Source organism: Bombus terrestris, chromosome 16 (genome assembly GCF_910591885.1).
Source record: "Bombus terrestris chromosome 16, iyBomTerr1.2, whole genome shotgun sequence".
NCBI classification, from domain to species: Eukaryota; Metazoa; Arthropoda; class Insecta; order Hymenoptera; family Apidae; genus Bombus; species Bombus terrestris.
The window spans coordinates 3,773,097-3,791,648 of record NC_063284.1 but is presented as its reverse complement, the minus strand read 5'-3'; the positions used below and the strand labels follow the sequence as shown (position 1 = coordinate 3,791,648).

At 36.6% G+C, this 18,552-nt stretch overlaps 1 protein-coding gene and 1 long non-coding RNA gene across 24 annotated transcripts in view; both read right to left on the bottom strand.

Moving 5' to 3' along the window:
* The window catches only part of LOC100645179 (plasma membrane calcium-transporting ATPase 3), an 88,999-nt gene that overhangs the window by 24,020 nt on the left and 46,427 nt on the right, over window positions 1-18,552 (bottom strand). For 14 of the 23 annotated variants that reach the window (XM_048413052.1, XM_048413048.1, XM_048413044.1 and 11 more), the window contains 5 exons: window positions 17,319-18,364; window positions 16,285-16,499; window positions 15,664-15,815; window positions 11,142-11,274; window positions 8,061-8,129 (listed from right to left, as the gene is read on the bottom strand). In XM_048413052.1, coding sequence (XP_048269009.1) covers window positions 8,061-8,129; window positions 11,142-11,274; window positions 15,664-15,815; window positions 16,285-16,499; window positions 17,319-18,364 — 1,615 coding nt within the window. Of the gene's footprint in view, window positions 1-3,751; window positions 3,837-8,060; window positions 8,130-11,141; window positions 11,275-15,663; window positions 15,816-16,284; window positions 16,500-17,318; window positions 18,365-18,552 lie in introns of all 23 variants that reach the window. The other 9 variants (XM_020868140.2, XM_048413058.1, XM_048413060.1 and 6 more) reach the window with 4 other exon arrangements.
* LOC125386502 lies at window positions 539-3,744 on the bottom strand. Its single transcript, XR_007226717.1, has 2 exons — window positions 3,384-3,744; window positions 539-3,310 (listed from the first exon to the last, which is right to left on the bottom strand). It is a non-coding gene; the product is annotated as an uncharacterized LOC125386502 (long non-coding RNA).

Below are 18,552 nucleotides of genomic sequence, written 5' to 3'. Positions count from 1 at the left end.
TGGGTGTACAGCTCTATAGGATTTTCTCTAATCGTGTGATGTTCGTGTAGTTGTATATATGTATATGTCTCGTGTGCATACACTGATGGGTTGTTCTCTTCGTCGTGGACCTGGTTGCATTTCACCCGAATTCAGACTTAAATGATTGCGTTCTGGGGCATGGCTCTACCGCCAAGCGTACATGCGCGCATCTATATTTACTGTGCGTACCTATTTATTCTGGCTAAAAGCCGTGGGAATATTCAGAGGGACCAAAATAAAAATAATCAGGAATTCTTTGCTTCACTACGTATCATCGTAACAACTCAATTCTTTCTCAATAAGAACGAATCTGACTGGACGAGTCTATTTCTCATCTCACAGACTCAGAGAGTAATACTAGATTACACCTGCACTTTGGTAAGCTGATTCTAAACACCAAACAACAGATTTCTAAAAGCAGAATCATCTTCGCATCTTACTTCTGATCAGTTGGCCTCTTCTAAAAGTAAACACGATGGACATCGAATGGATCATTCCATTGGATTTTATTTTCACCGCCAAAGTCCAGTTACAATGGTATACAAAAATTAGGATGATACTCACAGAATGATCGTTGGTTTAAACGTATCCTGAACCAAAGTAATAGGATCAAAATTCTCAAGGATGAAAATAAAGATGTCAGGTTGCTGAAACAATTTGGGACAGCATGAAATTCCTTATTCGAATGAGGAATTTGGTGTCTTGGAAATATTAAAAACGTCTTCCTAGTGGTCAATTGGAAATGATAAATCTTGAACCAAGAGCTGGACAATGGAGGCTAGTTTTGATGAAGCACACGCTTGAACCGCGACCGTGAGGAGAGAGTCAAGCGTAGGGAATTGAAAATTAAGATAAAAATAGCGACAAAGAGACACAGTGTACAACAGTGTAGCAAAGAGTGTGTATACATTCTGAAGAGAAAGAGGAAGAGAAAGAGAAGAAGATAGAATTGAAAGGAAAGTTCTATAAATTAGAGAGCATTCTGGTGAACTGTCGTGACTTTATGCTAATTTCTTGTGATCATGCTACTCAAATAACTTTGCATTCCACATTTATGACGATTAACCGATTCCTTTAAGGAATCTTTTTGTGCAGATTCAAGTTTCTCTCTCTTCTGGATACCAAATACAAATTGTTTACTTTATGAATTAATATATAAAGTTGTTTGCTTGTTTTAAATAACAAGCAATAATCCATAAGCTTATTCTATGTTCTTACATCCCTTTGAGTCTAATGACTCTATCAGTACAATCTTTATAATCAGCAGATTAATTAGAAATCTGGACTGTTCGAGACTTATGATTCTTTAGTCTCAACATGTACCCAAAATAGCTCTGAAAATGAATCTATTTATGTTCAGTATTTGAACTCTGATAATAGTTGCATATTTCCTGACTTTGGAAGTCAACCATAAACGGGATAATGCCTTAGTGCACCATTCTATTGCTTAAATAGACAAATTCTGCTGGCAATCGAATCCCAAAATAGATTGCCTTGGTGAATTCCAAGTTCACTATAGGGCGCACCGTGCGGTATTGAGTCATTTAGTCACTAGAAAATTAGAGTCAAAGATGCACAATCCAGTTTGATGAATTTGAGATACGTTCGTTTGAGAACGTGGAGATATCAGGACGATTTACATGCCGGCAATTATAATAGCAGTTACAATACATCATAATTATAGTAATTGTAGCCACTAGAAGCTTCTGTTTTGACGAAACCCTTTTTTTTTTTTTATCTGGTTTAGAACGCACAAACCATTGCCAAACAAACTCAACCTTTCTACGCCACTTGCGCGCAACACCGTGTTAGAGATTGGGCAAACACAAAATCGATGCAAACGTGAGCAATCGTGCACACGCACACTCGCATACCGCGTCAAAGAAACAAATTAAACGGATTTATACAGAGGAATGCCATATGCCACATCTGTGTAGGGTTATCATTGCTTTCAGATAAGTTATTTCCTTTTGCAGCTTAGAAACTGATGATTCAAGTACACAGTGTCTCCTTGAAGCTGCAGAGAAGTGAACATGCCATGAACTTTCTTTTAGGATTCAAGTGTACTTGACTCCAAAGCCATAAATCAAGTAATCCATAAATCAAATGATAATTTTTCTTTCACTTTACTTTTACTTCACTCTTGCTTTGAATCTTCTACCTACTATTTAAGCAGGATCTAAATCCTACTGTTGATTTATGTTTCAACATAATATCCACTAGTCTCCAAGTTTATCGATTTAAAATAGGAAAAAAACAAACTCTCAAAAAAGAAAAAAGTATTATGCAAGAAGCGTTCACTTTCACCAGCAACTGTAGGCTAACACATACAGTACAGATCCTCAGTAAAGAGTGAAGCAACAAAGGGAAGTAAGTCCACCTGCAATTTTAGATACAATAACCCAGCCACGAGCAGCAGGTGGCATAGGAAAAGGCAAGGAATCATATGAGACTGAGAAAAGCTGAGAAACACATTCGTTCACGAGAGAGGTTGGAGAAACCATATTTTGATAGGAGATTGAAGAGACTGTAGGAGGTTTTCAGACAATAACACGCCGTGAAATTTCTTCCTACGGTTAATCTGTAAAAACAAAAAGACAAAAATTGGTTATCACGGTATTACACGCTTGTAAACGCGTTCTAAAGGAAGACTTTTCACGGGGTGCTGGATCTGAGATCCTTCGCCAGTGACACAATGCGGGGAGGGGGAGGGGGAGACAAACACAAACAGAAAACGCAAGCAGCAAGGAGGAAGAATCTCCGCTCGACCAGGCAGAGCTTTTTAAAAAAAGCTGGACAAGATCGCCTCTCTCGTCGAGGCAGTTCTATAGTCCTCGTGCGAGTGTACGTACGATACCAAAAGAGGGATGGTCGTGTTTAGTTAAAAACAAGTTCCACACGGCCGCCATGAAAAAAGAATGCTTTTTTTCTTTTTCTATTATGTTTTTTCTTTGGTGCTAACAGTCGCGATATTATATCATATGAACAAGTATGAAAATGATACAGTATGGGGGAAAAACACGCAGCACACAATCATGTCAGACAGCTATACACTACTGAAAAAAGAGGGGAGGGCGGACGGTGGTCTACCAACACAAGAGGCTCTTCCATCGATTCCACCGACCAACTCACACCCACTACACAAAAACACAGTGCAACGAAACATCGTTGACTGGATCCGCGCTGAGGAATCATCGCCTTCGTCCCTGGACAATTTCTCAAACTTTATCTAGTCTCGTATTTCCTAGATTTTCCAGCCTTTCGCTATGAACGAACTTTGCTCATGTACCTGTTTATTTATTCTAATATAAATGCAAAATATCAGTCGATAGTTATCTATATAAAAATAGAAATAGAATTACCTTTTCGTTTTCTTTGTGTTCTTCTTAAATTAAACATCTTAAATATCTGCTGTTCTTCGTTATTCCGTTTTAGTTATATTTGTCATTCTGTAGTATTTTGAAATCAGCTACGACACTAAACAATACAATGTTTTATATTCTCTGAATAATTTACAATCACTTTTCTCTTTTATGAAATTGCTTTCTCAGTGGCAAGTAATAAGTAGCGAAAGGGTGAATGTGACCGGTTATTGAGAACAGGTCCGATGGCGACGTTTCACTCAGCACACCGTACGTACGTCGACGATCCGTCCTGTGTATGCGTACGTATGGCAGAATTGACGATACAACGTATTATAAACGGCAGGCGATCTACGTGAGCTACGTACTTGTTTGTACTCCGACAGGATAAGTGTGGCGGCGGGCAAGACTGCCGCCCCGTTATACCTCAGTCTCCCGAATGGGTTCCGCTGGCTAACAAACCACAAATCATACCATCAGTCTTAATCTCTATTCTCTCCGTAGTATCGTTACTTGTTTTAGGCGTGTCTTTTTTTTTATTTGGCGTTTGCGTCAGTATTTTAATCCCTGCTTACACTGGCATATGTGTCTCGTTATCTTATATTTTAGTTCTGTTTCTTTGTATCTGTTGTTGCTGGACTCTTCATTCTCGCTAGTCAAAAGTTTCCCAGTTATCTTCTTAATGAGTCTTTTTTCAGGTGTGTACGTGAAAGTGTACGTGTGCAGAGTTCTGGAGGGCTCGAGACTTCGTGCAAGTTGTCAACAGGCTCGAAGATCACTTGGGATATATTCTTGAAGAATTGAGTATTAAATATCAACTAAATGTTTCGAAAATGTTTAATGAAATTTGCAAGTTTACTCTTGGCTTCTTAAAACCTTCCTCAATAACCTCAAGATTCATCAATATACAAAGTAACTCGAACCTTTTGTGTAAGAGAATCAACAAAGCTTGAAAGCTTGCATAGAACAGAGTCGAACGGTCAATTGCTACATGCAAGCGTTTTTCTTATGTGAAATAATGTAGTAAAAAATAAAGTATGTCCAGCAGGTTCTGTAAGTCCAGAATAATGTGATCGGTGGTCTGGTAGTGATGTTCTTAGAATTATGAATAAAACATTCTTCAAGTTTTCAACGAAGCAGGTCATCCAAAACAATGTATATTCAATATATCAATATTATTCTTCCATTATTCACAGTTCTAAGGATTTCCTGAAATCCAAGACCATTAAGTATTAAAACGTTCTTAGCTTTCTTTGGCTTAAAGACTATTCTCTGATAGGCTTCATCCCTTTTTAACCAAAGAAAGTACAAGTAAGTGTATAATAAATGCACATCCGCCTCAAGCTTGCAAAAAACGATAAAGATCCCTATCTGTTTGTGATATTGTTTATGTGTGTATGTACAGGTATGAGTTAACTGCCAGTTTTCTTGAAGGTTTCTTTATCAATAAGAGCTTCGACTGTCGTGTACACAGCAGAAACAGACAAACAGACAGATAAACAGACAAACTGTGCACGTACATCTCATTATATACGCAACAGCACACGCACATCGAGAGACACACGATGCATTATGGCCATGTATCATCCACCATATAAATGTTATGTGGTATGGTATAATATATCACAGCAAGACTGGCACACACTGCAACGATTAAAGAACAAAAATAAGAAATAAAAAGGAGCAGATATCAGCCAATAGAACCTTAGGTGTCCACAGAGCAGTAGACACACATGTATGAGTATAATTATTATACTGTTTGTTTCCCTGATGCAACAGCGTGTCGTTGTTGGTTTGTGGTTGTTAATCAATGTTGACGCTTTGTTTGTCCATATTACACGTATCATCTTTAAGGTTCCTGCCATAAGTTCTTGGTCATGCAGTTCACACGCATAGCACACGTACAAGGTACTCTGGGGCTGCTTATATTCAGTAAGTGCATCTCTTGTGAATTAACAATTGTTTGAGTTTTAGGAAAGCTTCCATAGAGAGAAAGATTGCCTGTGCTTTGTGAGAGATTCAGAATCATCATAGCTGCTTTTTTCTTTGCTTTGTTCTGTATCGGGCATGATAGTTACTCATATGTTAACATATGTATACAGAATGATAATGGTGACAGTGACAACAATAAAGCTTGAGGCAAGCTGTTGGAAAACAAGTAGCTTTTTCTTTATAAGATATATAATAGTAATAATGGAAGTGATACAGCTTGTGTGGGTGGTGCTAAATTGGAGTATAAATAGGAAAACTTTTCCTTGTGCCCCTTTGTCTCAGTTACTGAGACTACTTTTTTTGGACAAAATAAAGAATGTTCTAGAAATGAGCAAAGTAAAGTAAGATATGAGGCACTGAAGAATGTTCTTGTTACATTAACCATAGACTGATTGGAAATATATAGTTGAAGCGTGACAAAATATATATATGTATATATATACATATACATATATATGTAGATATATGTATAATACCCAATGTATCTTTCATGGCAGAAGATTGTTAAACAAGAGAAAAAAAAAAGGAAAGAAAAGAAAAAAGGCGAATACGTTTATCCTCATGATACAGAATTTTCATATTGAGAGATATAATTGTGTTATGTAAATATTTTTCTATTGATAAATTTCTGTCTGATAAAAAAGTAGTGGAAAAGAAAGGTACTTCAGAAGCAGATAGCGAAAACACGTAAAAATTCATTCTCAATGCTCAACAAAAAAAGACTGCTGTATCGTAAGGAACCACTGAATCATTTGGTAACACATTTTATAAACAGAGCAATTCCTGAAATTAAATCTTGTGTCATAAATACACAATAGAAGTATAAAGAGAGAAATAATGGGTTAAAACAGAAAGAAACATGTTTCTAAGAGAACTTAATAAAAGTGAATGTGTTATAAAACTCAACATCGCCTAAAAATAAAGATCACTTCGATGATTCTGCCAATGAATACATATACATATATACATATATATATATATGTATATATAATTAAGGAGATTGACCGACAGTGTTTTTAAAAATGAAATGAAATAAAGAAAAGAAAAAAAGAATTGCAAAAGCGTACCTTGCCGCGCGTGTATGTGTGTCTTGCACACATATATACGCATATACATACATATACGCGTACACATACGCGGATGCATTTTACATACACGTGTGTATATATACATATATCTACGTATGACACGTATATACGGGCAACTTATATACGTACATACATACGCACAGATGTGCATGCAACACCTTAGAATCAGTGGAAAAGAAAATAAAGATAAAACAACAAAAAAACAAAAGGATGCATAAAATTTGGAAGTTGGGAAGATAAGGAAATATAGTTTAATTTTAAGACCGGGTTGGTTTTTACTTTATGGAAACAAGAAACCAGAAATTAAGAAATAAATATATCCAATGTAAATAAAACTAAGCATGTAAGGTATTTTTTTACTTGAAGAGAAGAGATTAAGCTTGAGTGCAAAAATAATACATACATATATACTGTACTTTTAAGATGCACAATTATTCATAAAAGAGAAATAAGTGCATCAGTAAAGTACATGATAAATAATAAAATTGATAAGTATTAAGTGACTATATTTAAAAAAAAACCATAGTGATTAGTAATATATCTTTACATTACTATGTATATATTATCTCTACAATATTTAAAAATTGCAATAAAGGATAATGATAGGAATATCTTTTATCTAATAAACAACCTTCGATTCCTGTTTTATTTCATAGTAACAAAGCTCTAAAATTTGCAGTTTTCAAAGCTTTGTATCTACAAAATGAAGCAAGATGAAGCACATGATTATTAGATAGAAAATATTCTTCTCTAGAGATATTGAATATTAATATTTTTCAAACAGTTGGAGGATATCAAGGAAATCTGAATTAGGTAATCCTTTGAATATTATGTCTGATATTATGAAGATACTTATGAGGAAAATTGAATACTGAAGTTAGAAGTTGAAAAAGAGAGGCTGGATTGGACGTGTTTGAGGAACTCTCTTCCCTTCAAGCAGAGGATGATGTGGATGCCGACTGGAACAAAATGTCTGATTTTAATCCGGATAACATGAAGAAAGAAAGGGGACAGAGAGTAGGAAATAGAAATATACAGTTGGGGAAAAAACAATAGCAGAAAATAGAGGGCAAAAAGAATATCCAACGGGTCGTATGTCTCCTCGCTGTGTTCGTGAAAAATAAACCAAAAAATAGCACGATCTGCGCGAAAGAAGCGAGTAGAAGCTTGCGATTTGCAAGCAGAACTGCGACGAATGAAAAACAGGCGAGAGATATACACGTTGGAGAGGCAAACAATTGGAAGAGACAAACTCAAGTTGAATAAAATGAAACTGAAATAGAAGGAAACATGGAATTCTTCAAAAAAAAAAAGCAGTATGTTAGAGTATATTTTTCAAGACCAATTAGAAATTGTAAATCAAAGTAAGCTTTGAGTTGATGTTAAAAGTTATTAAGAGAGGCAGAAAAGTATAGGCATGGATAAGAGAGGAACTAAGTACGTCAAACAGAAAGCACCAGTAAGAAGGAAAACTCAAACTGGTTAATGAGAAAAAAAACAAAACCATCGAGAAAAAAAGTAATCAAATGGTAATCATAATAAAGAATTAATATTTAAGAACGGTCAAACAGTGCGGAGATTGGACTTGCGGACTAACCATATAGTAATCCTGAGAGGGGGATCTGCCTGTCACAGATACATTCTGCACCAGAGTTCTATTGCTCGTCTGAAAGTAGGTTACATATTCAATTTACATAATTAGCTTAACTGAGTGGGTATCTATAGTATTTTGTTTTGTTTCTTTTTCTTTCATTTGTTTGTTTCTATAATAACTTAAAATATACAGTTTCATATAGACACATTGATATTCTTGTGTAGATTTAAATCTGTATATATGTGTGAATCTTGCTTCATAAAAAAATCATTTCTTTTTTTTTTGTTGATGACAGTGCTAGATCATGAGGTAGTGTTATCAGAGTAAGAAGAAAGGAAATAAGAGAGAAAGCGAAGTATAAGTCAACAGAATAAAGAAAGTGGAAATCATCTCGGTCAAACTTTACTCCTCTTTTTCCTTTTTGTACCTTGGATTATGCGACCATTCCATCAATTTCTTTTATTACTTCTTAGATAACAATCGCAATCAATTGGTATTGCAATGTCAATAATGGTTTCTTGTCGCATAGTCAAGAGATGTTCTCAATAAAATAGCAGAAGTAACATCGTGATGGCATAAAATAAGTAATTTACACCATCACGAGCCGCGGTGTTGGTCAAGTATGCGCTAGCTTCATCAGCCTTAACCCGTTCCCATCGAGAGAAGTGAAAGAATGAAAATAAAAGGAACAGAAAAATACGAGAGGCGTCGTCGACGAAGGGCTGTTTGTTTTTCCTTTCCGACTCTCGCTCGGGTATCGATTCCTAAGTCTTCAAGCGCTGAACAATTCTCCAACTGTCCAGAACTAACTTCCTAATATATCATTAAATTAATAAAAAATTTATATCCACAAAAAGATGTCATTTTATGGTCCCAGTTGAGTCTCGGTCTTTTCTTTAGAGAGCCTCAATGCTGGTTCTCAGGTTAAAAAAACATTTATATTCCAAAAACGTATGAAAACAAACTTATGAACTTCCTTCGTACTACATTCCTTAGTTAGAATTCTACAGATTCATCTCTACAAGGAGCTAGAAGGCACTTGTACCTTCTGTTCTATAGCCATTCCTGACTTCAAGAAGTAAAGTCTAGTCCATGAAGGGGATATGACTTAATGAAATGGAGCATTGACTACTTAGACCACTACTATAAGTTGGTCCTAAATAATCAGATCTGTGCTGCTTCTATGTAAATCTGGTGACTAGCCATCTAATACGTGCTTGGACTCTATGGATCATAAATGATGAGGTAATCATCATTGAAGTTAATACAAACTGAAGAGATCTACTATAGCTCTCTACGCCTTACTCATCCTTGACTATATTCATCGCCCTTAAGTAAACAATGCAATTTTTGTCTAACTGGAGCTGATTTCTTGACTGAGCTGGTTGAAAATGGGCGATTAATGTGACAGATGTCGAGAGACCCGAGTAGGTATTTAAGAAATGGGTAAAAATCAATTATTCGAGTCGTTCAATTAAATCTTAATTGACTTCCTTGTGCTTCGATTTAACCTCTTCGAGCTTGAATCTCGATGAGATAGAAGTGTTTTTTATTCGAGAAAAATAGCAGATTCTTCTGTAAAAGAAAAAGTTGCGGATGAGAAAACCATGTCGAAGAGGTTAAGCGAGGCAATAGTAACACTTTTAGCTTATAGTGTCCAAATATTTTTCACTTCTTGAAGATATTCTCTTTGGAAAGAGTAACTGAAACCGACTGCTACATACAGTGAGTATGTTAACCCTTTATAAGGGGTGCAGTGCCAACTATAAGAAAGTGGAACATAATCTATCTGAAAAAAAAACATAAAGAAACATTAAACGCATTTTCCTTGGAAAATAACGAAATTCTGGTTAAAAGCAGGAATATTCAGTATCTGAAGACATTTTTTTCGAAGAGACTACGTAGTTCCGTTCAGTTCAATTTTATTTTGTCTTATAAAGGGTTAAGAGCCAAAAAATGATGCCTAACAGACTTTAAAAAATTTAGACGAGTTTCAGAAGACCCCATAAAAAAGATTCAGTCGCTGAAACGAGCACTGAAATAGGGAAAACGACCTGAAGACGATCAATCGGGTCGAAGTCAATCTGGTGACTCTCAATATAAGGGGCGCATGTTTTGTTTAGATCGTCGAGCTTTCTTTCTTTCTGTGGCTAATGCGAGATATATCGCAATATCAAGAGGGCAAAAACGCAAGGTACGCATCGTCGAGGTAACACGGCAAAGAACTCAAATGAAAATGCAAACCAAGGTAAACAACGGTCTCGAACGAAAAAAAAATAACCAAATGAGAGAAATTAAAAAACGTACGTATATATATATATGGAACAAAGTATATAACGTACATGTATATACTTTTTGACTGTGTGGCTGCCTAGACTATACCATTACACGTAAATACTCCTTCATGGTAGATTCAGAATTCAAAAACATCAATGAAAAACTGGTTCGTGAACGTGGATCTTACTTGATCATAATTCCAGATCCTAACTGCCTCTATTGCTAGACAAATTGAAGAGTTTGTATGGCTTCATTTCTTCCAATAAAATAATTCAGAAAGTATGAGACAGTATTCTCATGAACGAGAAAAACAGCTGGGAATCAGTAGCAAGCAAAATCCAGGCTAATTTCAGTGTTTCTCTTGTCATTTCTTCATCCTGATTCTCTGCCTGTGAAGAGTCATTCACAGTGTAGTGGCCAATCTGCGCACACGGTCATGGTTAAAAAAGAGAACAACTTGTCGCTGCGATGATATGGTATATATTGGGCGTTGTAATATAGTCGATGGCAAAATACACGTGATTCAACAAAGAACGTTGAACACAACCGATTCGATGATGAAACAAGACCTAGAAAATCGACGCCAGGACGACGGGGGAGACTCGTCGGTCCAAGGCCAATTAGAGAAAGCAATCGGAGCGTCGCGTGCGCGGCTATTTCAAGTAGTCTCGTTAATTCTATATTATTATTCTTTTTTCTCATATTAACTTGATATTGTTTAACTTCATCTCGGGGACGGGGAGAGGGGAGCCCGAGAGAACGCTGACTTCGAGTGATGACATGAGAGTGAGAGATAGGGATAGTTACCTGTGTCTGTAGTCGTGTTAGACCACGGATCCATAGAATTTGTCCTGCGCGCGGCTTTTTATCCGAGTCAGGGTCGAATTTCTCATCTCCGAGATTGATCGCACCGATATCATCCGGCTGGCCGCGGCCCCATCTGTTTTTAAAAAACATGAAACCAATTCTTCATCACTCGATCCCTGTTACACACATGGTCTATAATCAAAGTAGGTTGTTTTTTTTTTTTAAGAGGGAAACTTTGATTTTGATTCTTAAATTTTTTTTTATTTGGCTGACTGATGACGCGTAGAACCGGCTCCTCGACGCACTGCACCCAAAATTTTCTCTGTTCTATGGTTTTTCCCCTCGCTCCTTAGCTTGGATACCTAATCACGCTATCTGTTTAACGGTATTCGACGACGCTGGCTAGCTCAATATTTTTTTCTTTTTTTTTTAGGAAAATCGACTGACGGTGGCATAAACGGTGATTGGAAGTGGCCGAGAAAGGAAAGCAGACGGACAGAGAGGCGTACAGGCTGTTTCACAGTCACGAGATAGTGCTACTCTTGGGTTTCAATGTGATCCTGTGTTTTGTAAATGAACTAAATCTTATTTACTGGAAGTAAACATTCACCTTTCCTCTCTTTCGTTATCTTATATCCACGTTTTTGTTTTACGATAATATACAAAAGAAAGTTTAAGAGATAAATGGTACGAACAAAGGCCAGAATTGTACGAACTGAAATTGTATTTTGACGAAAGCAATGAATGAATGTAATATGTACCCTGAAATAGATTACCGTTGCCTATAAGGTAGAAGATGTTTAATACAAAAGCTATTAACATTTACAGAGATTAAACTTTCTTTTGTCCATCACTATATATCTTCTTTGTCACTAGAATATTCAAATCCATGGAACAGAAGATCACCACTATTTCTTAGAAAATTTTACTTCCAGTGAGCAGCGCGTTTCTCGCCGAAACAAACGCATTCAAAGAAGAAACCTGCAACTGCGAAACAGCCAATAATATATACACACATACAAGAAAAAATGTTTTGCGACGTGTAAAAAGAATGAGCCAACGAACGAGGGGATGCGATGTGAGGTGCAATGCGGACAAAGTGAGCGATAAAATGCAGTTTTCTGCAGATGAAGAAACGACTGTACATGTGTGAATGGATAATGTCTATGTATATGGCGTGTATGATGACGAAAGAGATACTTTTGTACTTGTTAGGAGAAGGGCGACAGCGATGAACAGAGCTGATAGGGGGAAAAAAAGAGAAAACAATAAAAAGAAGTTAAAGTAAATAAAAAGACACAATGACCATGAGGAGGAGGATTAAGTGATGTAACAACACGTTCTGGGGAACGATGCACGCGTGATCTGGTAAATTTCAGGACTTTGGGTGTGAGATCTTTGGTATTTCGTAAATTTTCCCTTCTCCTCTGGACAGGTTGCTCTTTTATCTTTTTTTCTTTCTTTTCTCTTTCAGTTCATTTTTCGCACGGTTTAACGAGTCTGAATGGCATACATATACAACTTCCGGTATCCTCTGCAACGTGTGCCGTTTTGTCGCCCAGCAAGATGCGAGATCTCCCTTACCTGTTCAGGAGGGACAAATTTTGCAAGTAAAGCTCAAGAAAAAACCGCCACTACTTCTCTATTTGTCCTACGACAAGTGGCTCAGTAAAAGCTTTAACAAGCGAATGCAGAAGATTAATATAAAAACGTGTGAGAACCCCATATATTGTTATGTATATAGCTTTTCGTTTCACCTCCCGTGATCATAACACCGTGTTCGTATAGTTGACCAGGACGACCACACAGAAGCGTCCCACAATACACATACGTATATTATATCCTGTATCGATGATGACCATATTTTGTTATCTGATTATTGCTCGTGTATCTTTAATTATCTTCTTTTTTTTTCTTTCTTTTCTTTTTAGTATTTTTAGTGCGCTCGACGCGAGAGCAGCGAGAATCGCCGGTCCCAATTCGCAAGGGATTCTCGTCCCCTAATTTTCAACTTGCGAATTGGGAGGCATAGCCTAAGCGGACAGAGAGAAACAGATGCAGAGAATGAAAAAAAAACCGGTTCAGAAGGAGAAAGTTCGGCTCCGTGCGTGTAATGGATAAAGATGGGGACAGAGAAAGTACAAGAACGAAACCAGATAGGGAGAGACAGACAGAAAGAAAGAAAGACAGATAGACAGTTAAAAGTTGTTGAAAAAACAGAGTCGTAACAGCTCCAGCGAGAGAGCGGAATGATTACAGATAAAGCGCTAAGCGCAAAAGTTACCACTTATTGTAATAATAGTATCTAGTTAGTCCGAATTTTCAGCTCTGTGAGAACTTCAGAACCAAAAGTTCACAAACTTGAACTCGGTTCAAGCGCGCTACTGAGATCCCTTGCACCAAACAGAAAATGCAAATGTTACAAAATACAGTGTATGTTTAGATAATATCGTGAGAGTATAGTGAATCATTAGGACGCCGTTTTCATTGGTTACTCTTTTACACAAACAAGTACGTAGACATCGGAGAAGGGTCTTCAGTCATGCAACGGCTAAGCCTAATATACGAGGTCCAGGTTTACCAAATGAGAAACGAGTAACAGTATAATATCCACCAAGGGAACTAATACTCGTTTTTTTCTATGGAGACTCTACATACTTCCAGTATCCAAATAAATACATATTCAACAAATTCCTATGAATATTCCAGATCCATCATGATTAGATATCTTTGAATCTTGATGCTCTTAATCTTCCAAACATACTTCTTCCATAATTCTCAGTTCAAAAACATTTTCCAGAATTTATTCAGTTTTCCATCGACGAATTTCCAGGTTCTTCAATTTTCATGAAACAATAATTCAAAGATATATAAGGTCTTTCTTATATTTAGATACTGTTTTTGTTTTATTAGTGTCTTTGTCTCCAAACGTTCAAAATTTCTTCCATGGAAGAAACCTGGAACGTTTCATTACTTGGCCAGCGCTAATATACAATTACGAAAAAGGGGAGCGAGGGAACAGCTGAGCACGCGCTATCATTCTTGTCCAATGTGTTCAATTCAGATCACAGTGTTTGCATATTCATGGTTTTAATTGGGTTTCCTTAATATCTGGGCGTCTAGGGAGCATGCTACATAAAGCAATACGTTATTATGGTGGAGTGAGAAACATATGACGGGCAAAAGCAATAGAAAAGGATTCCTAGAAGCGAGAACATAAACCAACAGAAGCGCTACGATTATACAGCTATCAATAATAATAGTAATCAATATGATTTCCACGATGCATGCCTCCCTTCTATTACACTTTTACACGATACCGATTATGATGATACTTATCTTTCAAATGGTACCGTCTTTTCGATGTTGCTACACGCATATATCTTGTATATTGTATGATAGCGATGGGTTTTAGTTATATAACAGGAAATACCGCGCGAACAATATATATAACTTGAAAAATCTCTTTAAATTAATATCGAGAATAACTATACATAAATTGTAAGAATTGGAAAATACAACGATAGTTAATACAAAATTCTCGATCTTAATATTAAGAATTACATATAAAATTCGAACGATACATCCTTATACAACTATCAACCACCGTCAAGAGGTAATATATTCTCCAATAACAGAGATTCCGTACTCGTACAATAGACGAACGCTGAATTAATCGTGCTTAATTATTAAATACAACTTCCAAGTATTGATATATAAATACATATACATGAAAAATCTTTCTCAATAGAGATTTCGATTAAGATAAAGAGGTTCATGCAAAGGCGACTATCGTGTACCAGGAGGGTCTCAATAAAAACTCATAGAAGCTACGTATGACAACTCGTACGTTAGAACTTCAATCAAGATTCATATAATCGCGCTTCCAATTTCCAAGACTAGTTAGTTTGACATTACAAGACAAGACATACATGAGAGCGTATTTTTCAGATTCATTCTCAAAGCTTTAAAGAAGTTTCCCAATTACATTATTTTAAGCATTTTAGTCGAACAGTGTAGCATCCCTGATGTAACGCGTTCCTGTCGCGTCACACAATGCAAGAAAGCAAGAAACATTTACAATATTCTCCCATCTTACATACTCCTGATTTACTTAGTAATGCGTGCAATACGGCTGCTTTAGTTGTTCATAGCTTCTAGATGTCTTTTTTTTTTCTTTTTTTTTTTTTGAGTAGTCGCTACACGTTGACTTCCGGCATTCTCGCCTTTGAGTTTATATCAGAAAAAGATTACAAAAAAGAAAAAAAGTAGTAAGACAAAAATTATACAATACGAACAAAAGAGAAACTGAAAAAAGAACATGTAACAAAAGATATTATTCCAAAATATTTTCTGAACGAGAACGCAACACGTGGACGTGACTATTGTATCCTTTTCTTTTTTTCTTTTTTTTTTTTAAGTTACGTTAGGTTGCGCCCGCTAAACCGAACAGAAGTATCTCTCATCATCTACACATTAAAAAAAAAGGTAGTTTTTTTACATGAATATGTTTATAACTTACGAAAGGATTTTAGGAATCTTGCGCGTAGGAATAGTCGTAATTACTTGGCCCCACAATAGAGTACCGACTCCGAAGAACAGGCACCACATCCATTGTTCTAATGTGAGAGCTTTCGTGCTGAACGCCATTTTACCGTATTGTATGATAATTACCTAGAAAACAGACATAGGATTTTATTGAGGAGATACAAGAAATGATAATTTCGGTGTCACCCAAGTGTTAAACAGCTTCTCTCGTGTCTGTTTCTCCTTGGCTGGAATTCTTCCCTTTGTTAAACCTATCTTCTAATTAATTGAAAGTGAGAAAATGTGAAATTCTATCTAAAGGCTATTTATTAGCTGACTATTTATTATTAATAGAATAGGAAGCTAAGGATAAATATTAATAGATTCTTCCATTGCAAATTCAAATTCTATATATCATACTATGCTAGACTTGGCTATTAAATAAGTAGAGAAACATTTAATCTCTCTAATATTCTACTATATTGACAATTTCTATCCCTAATGTCCCATATATCAAGATATTGAAAACGAACACGGATATATTGTTGAACACATAATCATAATTCTAAGAATGTCCTTAAGAAATATGTGATATAATGTAGGAAATATGGTCTACCTGCGCTAGACATGTCATGATCCAGATAGAGTAAAAGATGGGGTTGGTGAATATTCCTTGGAAGACATTACGCTGACCATGGATTTTCCTAGCGTTAAATTCGTTGAAAAGAGTCATCATGACGAATGTGTTGAAGATGATGGTGAAGTGCTGCGTTGGACCGCCACCAGTCTGCGCAACTCCTCGGCCAGTTTCGATGTCAAGCATCTTATCACCTATCAATCAAATAGCTCACTGTTAAAAAATGTTTTGTTTTGATCGGTTTAGTCATCTCGAAATCAAAAAACAAAATCATTCTCACGAAGTTATTACGCTTGACAATAATCCGAATTATTTCTTGTCCTCTTTCTTTAATATTGTCGTAGTTCATCGCTTAAAAGAAGGTATTTGGAAAGAACGCAAGCCTGACTGGTTATTTCCAATAGATTCAATACAATCGAAAGAAATAAGATTTCTTATGTAAATCTCAAATGTCACTTTCTGCGCAACAAATAAGTCTCTCAGAAGCCAAACTCTATTTTTTATACATTTTTTAATTTCATTAAATAAGTATACGATTAATATTCACTTCTCAAGAAACAAATGATTTACTTCCATAAGTTAATTTATCGCAAGAAGGTGACATAAATAATAGTAAATTCTAAGATGAATTTAAGCAGTGTTTGCGACGTTATCATTTTCCTGTACTTTCCAATTTATGAAGTTGACCAATGTGGTTTCTAAATGGTTCAAATAGTACATATTCGAACTTTTTATATATACAATTTTCTTTTCTTTCTTTTTTTGAATTCAGAGATGACAGAGAATATATGAACCTCCCAGAAGCCAAACTGATCAATTGCACTTTTTAAACTTTTATGAAGTTCTCAATGTCATGAATTAGACACATATTAAAATTGAACATTTTAGAAAAAGAATTCTAAGCTAAATTTTAGAAAGTAATATTTGTAATTGTCCAATATATGGCCAGTTTGATCAGCATGGATTCCCTGAGGGACTCATACAATGAATGAGCGAAAAACAAGGATATTTACCAACGAAAAGAAGCATAAAAATTACAGACAATTGATAGACAGCTTGGCCGAGAATGTTCTTCATCATTGTCCTGGAGATGAGCGGCTTCGTGCGACCGTACGGTTTACGAAGAAGAAGGTCAGACGTTGGCATTTCGGTGGCCAATGCAAGAGATGCTAATGTGTCCATGATTAAGTTCACCCACAACATCTGCACCGCTTTAAGGGGAGAATCTTGCACGGCACATGCTCCGATAAAAGCAACTATAACAGCGACGATATTGACGGTCAATTGAAACTGCAAGAACTTCGCTATACTATCGTAGACGTTTCTACCCCACATAACTGCCTTCACGATCGACGAGAAATTATCGTCCGTTAGAATGATATCAGAAGCTTCTTTAGCGACGTCGGTGCCGGCGATGCCCATGGCAAAGCCGACATCCGCCTTTTTCAAAGCAGGACCGTCATTCGTTCCATCACCGGTTACAGCAACAACCTCGCGACTCACGCTCGCTTTGCTATCGATTATGCCTTTCACGAGCGTGTATTTGTCTGTAGGCGACGACCTAGCCAACACCCTTAACCTCGGCCACACTTTGTCCAGCAAATGTTGCTGTACCTCGCCGTTAGCATCACGGATCCTCCTGTTGAACTCTTTGCCTTCTAAGATCAGGAAGTCTTCGTTCGGCTTAAAAATCCCACATTTCAGGGCAATGGAACGCGCAGTATTTATATTGTCTCCAGTCACCATTCGCACAGTGATGCCCGCCTTCTGACACTTCCTGATCGCGTCCGGTACCTCCGGACGTACCGGGTCTTCAATACCGACGATGCACAAACACGTGAGATTGTTTACGATGTTCTCCTCGTCCTCCCAATTCGGATCGTTGTCGATGTGAACCTGATTGATCTCTGCCTTGCCGGGAACGAAGTCGCGATATGCGACGCAGATCGTACGGAGACCGTCGCACGCCATCGGCTCGATCACGTTCTTTACCAGACGCTCCTGCATCTCTCTGGTAAATTTCTCCAAATGACCTTCACGACCATATATAAAGGCACATCTGAAACAATAAAACATGAAGATTATAGAAGAAGAATATAAGTACAATTCTCATGATCTCTTAATTTTCATATTATTCAGCGATTAAAAAGATTTATTTCAATATAACATAATTATAAAAGAGGAACAATCTGTTCCTTTTAACAATAGATGACAAGTCCGTGAAATTTTGTGAAAGAGAAAAATTTA